Source organism: Pituophis catenifer, unplaced genomic scaffold, assembly GCF_029215685.1.
Source record: "Pituophis catenifer annectens isolate HBS135680 unplaced genomic scaffold, rPitCat1.0.hap2 SCAF_2, whole genome shotgun sequence".
In the NCBI taxonomy this organism is placed as follows: Eukaryota; Metazoa; Chordata; class Lepidosauria; order Squamata; family Colubridae; genus Pituophis; species Pituophis catenifer.
Window position 1 is genome coordinate 232,638,508 of NW_027256882.1, and position 6,315 is coordinate 232,644,822.

At 35.6% G+C, this 6,315-nt stretch overlaps 1 protein-coding gene across 1 annotated transcript; it reads left to right on the top strand.

Annotated features, from left to right (window-relative positions):
- The first annotated feature begins 185 nt into the window (after positions 1 to 185).
- On the top strand, positions 186 to 2,505 carry RMI1 (RecQ mediated genome instability 1). The gene is made up of 2 exons (XM_070935628.1): positions 186 to 208; positions 703 to 2,505. The coding sequence occupies exon 2, from the start codon at positions 709 to 711 to the stop codon at positions 2,392 to 2,394; it is 1,686 nt and encodes a 561-aa protein (XP_070791729.1). The 5' UTR covers positions 186 to 208; positions 703 to 708; the 3' UTR covers positions 2,395 to 2,505.
- The last annotated feature ends 3,810 nt before the right edge of the window (positions 2,506 to 6,315 follow it).

Sequence of the window (6,315 nt, forward strand, 5' to 3'; positions counted from 1 at the left end):
AATGGACAGGGGGAGGAATTCTCGCGAGAGCTGAGGAAGTTTGGTTCTCGGTCCGCTTTGGCGCTTAAAACAAAAGGAAGCGGGAGAAGGGGGGGGGGGGGGAAGGGCCGGACGTCGGTGCTGTGGGGACCAAAAAAGAGCCAGGTGCTCCTCACCTCGTGGGGCTGGGGCCTTAGGGCTACATGGGCGCGTTCTTCTCGCAGAAGTGGTAAGAGAAGAGAAAGTCTTCGGGTTTCTCACCAACAACGCTGAAATCGAACATCCTTGAGGGGAGGGAGGGGAATCTGCAAGAAGCCCGAAAACAGCATCTTGTTTACCTATAGCTAAAATTGTATTGATTTGCATACTTTTAATTGGACCATAATTGTGCAGTTTAGTCCCAAGTATAGTTTTTAGACGATATCCTATTGCTGTTCAGATAATATATTTGGATGGCAGTGTTTACTGCGGGTTTCTATGCGTGTTTTATTTAAAACAAGCCACCTGATAAATGAGTTTCTTAGTGGGACACCATTATATTGCTTTCCTTCATAAGAAATAATCTGCTTCATGGTTTTAAATAAGAGAATCAACGATATGAGAGAATAGAATAAGGCATTATGAAACTAATGCGCAAAAAAATCTGCCAATAACCCTCCCCAAAGATTTATGTAATGCCATTTTTTTTTAAAAAAAAATCCCTTTTTTTCTTTTTTATCTTAGAAGAAAATGACCACATCAGGTGTTGCACTAAGAGTGGAAACTTGGCTTTTATCTACCTGGCATGTGAAAGTGCCAACTCGATGGCTAGAAGCTTGTATTGATTGGATTGAAAAAGAACATCATGGAAGCAATTTGGCTCAGGCTGCTATTAACAAGAAAGTTTTTGAGCAGTGGCTTCTTACAGATCTCCGAGATCTTGAATACCCTGTTCTGCCTGAATTCATTTTAAATGATCCAAAAGGAGAATTGAATGGCTTTTATTCAGTGCAAATTGATTCAGTTGTTGATGTGAGTCGGCCTGCTTATTCCCAGTTGCAAAAAATAAGAGGAAAAAGCACTGTAAACGAGGAAGTAACTTCTTATACACAGAGGACCTTGAGATCATGGGAGGAAAATCCTACTCGAATGCTTCTGCTACAAATGACTGATGGTATACATCATATTCAAGGTATGGAATATCAACCTATTCCTCAACTCCATAGTGGTCTCCCTCCAGGTACCAAAGTTATGATACAAGGGAAAGTTGCATTTCGTTTAGGTGTTCTTTTGCTTAACCCAGAAAATGTGAAATTATTGGGCGGTGAAGTTGATAGCCTTTTAGAGACATTTGCTTTGGAGAAAGTGCTTGCCAGATTAATTGGAGAAGACTGCAGTCCTAACATTGTCAGGTCTGATACTGGCGAAAATGAAATTGCAAGGCCTGATGATGAATTAGGGCTTTCTGATGAAGAGCTTTTGGCAACTCTTGAGGAAAATGATGAAATAAGGATAAATGAAGATCCTCCTGAAAATGGATACTGTACAAGAAGTACCAGTTTAAATTCTATTGTGCCTTCTCTTCCTCAGAGCTATGGGAACTGCTCACAACGGAGATCTGCAGAGTTAATTTCAAGAAATGAAGAACCACAAACTCTTTCAGTTCTAGAAAATATGGAAGGCGATTTTGATGGATTTTCAATGGATGATGACTTACTTTTAGTAGAAGAGATTCAGCAAGAACAGATACATGTTTTGAACACTAAATCTAGTATAAATAATGAAGCTGTTCAAGAAAAAAAATCTAATGAAAGAGCAATGTATAATACATTTGAAGAAAGCATGGCAGTTTTTACTACAAATCATAAAAGACAATACACCCAGAATTTAGATTGCAATAAGAAATCCTCTAAAATTTCTAATGATGGAGTAATAGACATCAATGCAGAATTCAGATTGTGTTCTGAGCAGGTAGAGATGATAAAAATAAAGAATAAATGTCACAAAGTTGATTTGGATACCGCTCCTTTTACATATTTATCTGTTCTGTTAAGTAGCAAGCGCAGAGATAATACTACTGTGAAAATCAAAGCATTTATAGTAACTCTTACAGGAAATCTCACAAGCAGTAATGGCTTCTGGAGTGTAACAGCAAAAATATCTGATGGCACAGCTTATCTAGAAGTTGAATTTGCTGATGAGATTCTTACAAGCTTAATTGGCTTTTCTGTGCCTGAAATGAAGCAACTGAGGAAAGATCCTGTCCTGTACCCAAAGCTTAAGGAGGGATTACAGAATTGCCAAACAGAACTAATAGACCTCTGTTGCTTGATGACTATTGAATTTAATGTTTGCCAGACAAAAGGAACAGTAATAGTTTTGCAAGATATTAATATAAATGATTTGAATCACTTAAAAAGACGCTTATATATTTAACATTTAGCAGCAGGTTATAATCTGAAGAAAAACCTGTATCTTAAACTAGGTGTTGATTATGGTAGTACTGTTCGAATTCATGTTCAGTTGAAGAATGGAGAAATATTTTCATGATAGCACATATTCACTCAAAATATGTATTTGTTTTTGCAATGGTTGATGTGTTTTAACTATTTCCTCAAAATAACATTTTTTAAATGTGAGAAAAATAACATTAAGAACTTATTCCTAAGAGTTTTTCATCCTTTGCACTCTTACAGTGAGTAAAATGAAGTATACATATTTGGAATGAACAAGTCAGTCTTCTGTTCGTGATTTTTTTACAATATTGACATGACATTTGTATCCAGTGCATTTTGAAAAACTTGGAAGTAATTGAAATTGTTAATTAAAATATTGCCCCAATTTATCAAGTTTGGAAATTTGATAGCTCAGTCACTTGGGTATAGTATTTACATTGTATTTAGGTATTCATACAAATCTTTCGAAATAAAATTTATTCAAAGTAGCATGGAGGTGATTTATGAATAAATAAATTTATGAAGCCATTTTAACCTGTTATCTGACAGGATGTCTCTAACAAAGAATATGATAAATGAGCCAGCTGCAGGGTCAGTGGAGAGGGTGAGAATAATTAGACATGATGAGAGCCGGGTTGAGTATTTTTAAGGAAGAAAACGGAGATAATGAAGGGATGTTTTTAGATTTGATTTGCTACTTTAGTATAAAATACTTCTATTATGCTTTTTGGAAGCTTTATGAAAAGGAAATTGTTTTTCTAGCAATTTGCTATCTACCGCAATAAATTATTTGCACTTTAAAATAAGTGTAGACTTGATTTCTCTTTGCAATAGTTTTTTTTTTCTAATGATATAAATTATTTTCTCCTAAAGTTAATATACAGTATTTTGGCAGTTGTATGTTGACTAAGAACATTAATAGGGAGTTAAAATAAAAGCTATCCTCAGCAGTGTCATGCATTCTTTTTCATTTTTATTCAAGGTAGTTCTCATGTAGCAGTACAATAGGACTTCAATTTAAATGGGAAAAAACTGCAGTTTTATGATAAAGAAATGGGGATGAGGTTAAATAGAGACCAGGTATCCATTGTCTAGGTCCTGTTTAGGATATTATCTTTTCTATGGGTTGGATCTATATTTAGTCAAGAATAGGGAAAACACTGTTTTATGTTATGTATGGTATCTATTTTTTATAATCCGATGCCATTGAAATGGATTGGCACCACAACTTTCTGGTAGTTGTAGTCTTAACCCATTCGGAACATGCCTGATTGGGAAACGCTGCATAATTAATTTTCTGTTGCCTATAGTCATTCAATATTAATCCCAATGCTTTTTAATTATTTTTCAGATAAAATGTTTTAAATCTAGCAAACTGATGGGAAAGGAAAAATGACAAGTAGCTGCACTATACAGGTTGCATAACTGGGTTTCCAATTGTGAAATTTTCCATTAATGTTTTTATTCCAGGTATAGTCATCAAATTTTAGAAGGACATCTAATTACATAGTGGGGGTTACCAGCTGGTGAAATTCTCTATTAATGCTATTACTAAAGCAAAACAGAACTCTTCAGTAACAAATGAGATTGGAGAATAGGCTATTGATTTTTTTTTTAAAGTAGAATTGGAAGGTACACTTGAAAAGAGTCCCTGGAATTCTTGAAAAAATTCTTAGAATTCTAGATAATTTGCTCCTGAAGGACATCTGTTAAAGTATGTTAAAAGATTAAAATGTATCTTAGTTTCCCAAAGTTATATAATGAGGCTGAAAAATAATGGCTTGCTTAAGGAGTCCAAAATAAGGTATTTCTTACTGCAATAGTAACAAAATTATTCCCTCATCAGGTTAATTTTGAAGTGGAATAGAATATTCAGTATTAGTCAAACCACGCATACTATGTTCAAGTATTTATGTTAAACTTTAAAAGGATAGTAACCATTGTATACTGCATAGTAGGGGATACTAATTGGTGAAAATTCTAGAAACCAGTCCAGATTTAAGGATTCTTCCTCTGAAGTTTAAAGAAGGCAGGATAGCAGAATTGAGATGATTCATGGTGAAACTAGTGAGCTGATCACTTGCAACTGTCTGCATTAAACTGTTTGAGATTTGTTTACTAACCTGTTTATCATAAACACCTGTAGTTGGTTAAACATTTTTCAGGTGCTACATCATCTTAATCTGTAAGGAAAAAAAAATAATTACTAAATTTTGTTTAGCCTACTAAGCGCCACAGTTTGTAGAGGCTGCACATTCATGCATAATAAATGCTTAAGCATTAGATGTAGTTTCTTTTGTTCATTTTGTTATTTATTAAAGTGTTTTAGTCTGGGATGTCTGTTTGATTTAATGCTTTTAGTTTTTATGTTATTTATATTTTTTTATTCCACCCAGGGAACACTGGAGTTGGGTGGTCAATAAATTTGAATAACCAAATAATGATTATAACAGAAATAAGGTCTTTTATCCTCCCAGTTCAAATTAAATACTAAAGGAATGTCTTTGATTTGCAGTAATTTAAACACATATTTAGAAACAACAATGTAAGAAAATACACTATTCAGAATCATCGCCACTATACAAATACAAACACACAGTATTAAGAATGGACTTCAGTAATGTAAATACTTGATATATTACAAAGAATCAAAAAGGAAAGGAATGGGGCTTGGAGATCATTTATTCCAACTCCTTGCCTAATATAATCTTACAGAGCCTGTGAAAATGGCAATTAAACCTTTGACTAAACATATCGAGAAACAGTCTTCCACTGTTGCAGTACTGTACTGTTAGGTTTTTTTTTTTTTTTGCCTGATAACCAATTATCTAATTTAAACCAGTTTCTTCTGTCTACTGGAAGAAATCTAAGCACTTTGGCTCCAGCTTCTATATAGCAGCCCTTCAGGTACTTAAAGACAGCTATCATGTCTCAATACAGTCTCCTCCCATCTTAAATATATTATTCTTTTTCCCATAAACTTTTCCTTCCAAGCCAAGATACCTCAATTTAACAATGTCTTTCCTAAATTGTAAAGCCTAGATTTGTATCCATAATGGAAAGTTTGATAGTTGATCTTGATAGTTATTTCTAATACAATATAACCCAATTTTTTTTGTAGTTGTATCACAGTATTTGCTCATGTTCAGTTTGTGCTCTACCAAGATATCCAGATCTTTTTTATCTGTTCTGCTAAGCACAAGTATCCTCAGTTAATGAACATTTGTTCAGTGATTGTTCAAAGTTAACAGCGGTGCTGAATGAGTCCTCAAAGTTCTGGCTGTTCCAGCACCCCAGCAATCATGTGATTGCGATCTGAGTGCTTGGGTGCCCAGCTCACACCTAACAATGGTTGCAGCATTCCATAGTCCTATGATTGCCAGATGCAACCTTCCATGGTGGCTTTCCACAAAAACATCGAGAGAAAATTCATCAGGGAAGATGGCAAATTGCTCAGATAAGTCTCTTGCACCTGACAGGAGCCACCCCACTCCACACTGCTCACACCACACCAGCTCTTCACACTTGCTTATACTGTATATCCTCCCACACCCAGCAGCAGCAGCCCCAAGCCACACTGCTGCCCCTGCATCAGCCCTTTGCACACGTCCCCTGCCATGCAGTACTACTCGCCTGACAGCCTTCTTGCAAGCTGCCTGGGATGTGGAACTTCCACACTGGTTCCCCACTGATTATGCTTGTTGGAAAATGGCAGGGAGTTGTGAGGAGGTCCTTGCTTAATGTTCTGTGAATCTTTAACGACAGCAGAAGGTATTGCCAGGATTGCTGTTCCTAAGTGATTTAGGCACATGATTTCACATTTTACAGCTGCAATGGAATGGAAATTCCAGTCCCAATTTTCATAGTTAATCAAGAACTAACTTTATGGTCCTTCAAACAC

Excerpts from the sequence above, each read along its gene's own strand:
- RMI1 (XM_070935628.1), top strand. The coding sequence starts at position 709 with ATGACCACATCAGGTGTTGCACTAAGAGTGGAAACTTGGCTTTTATCT.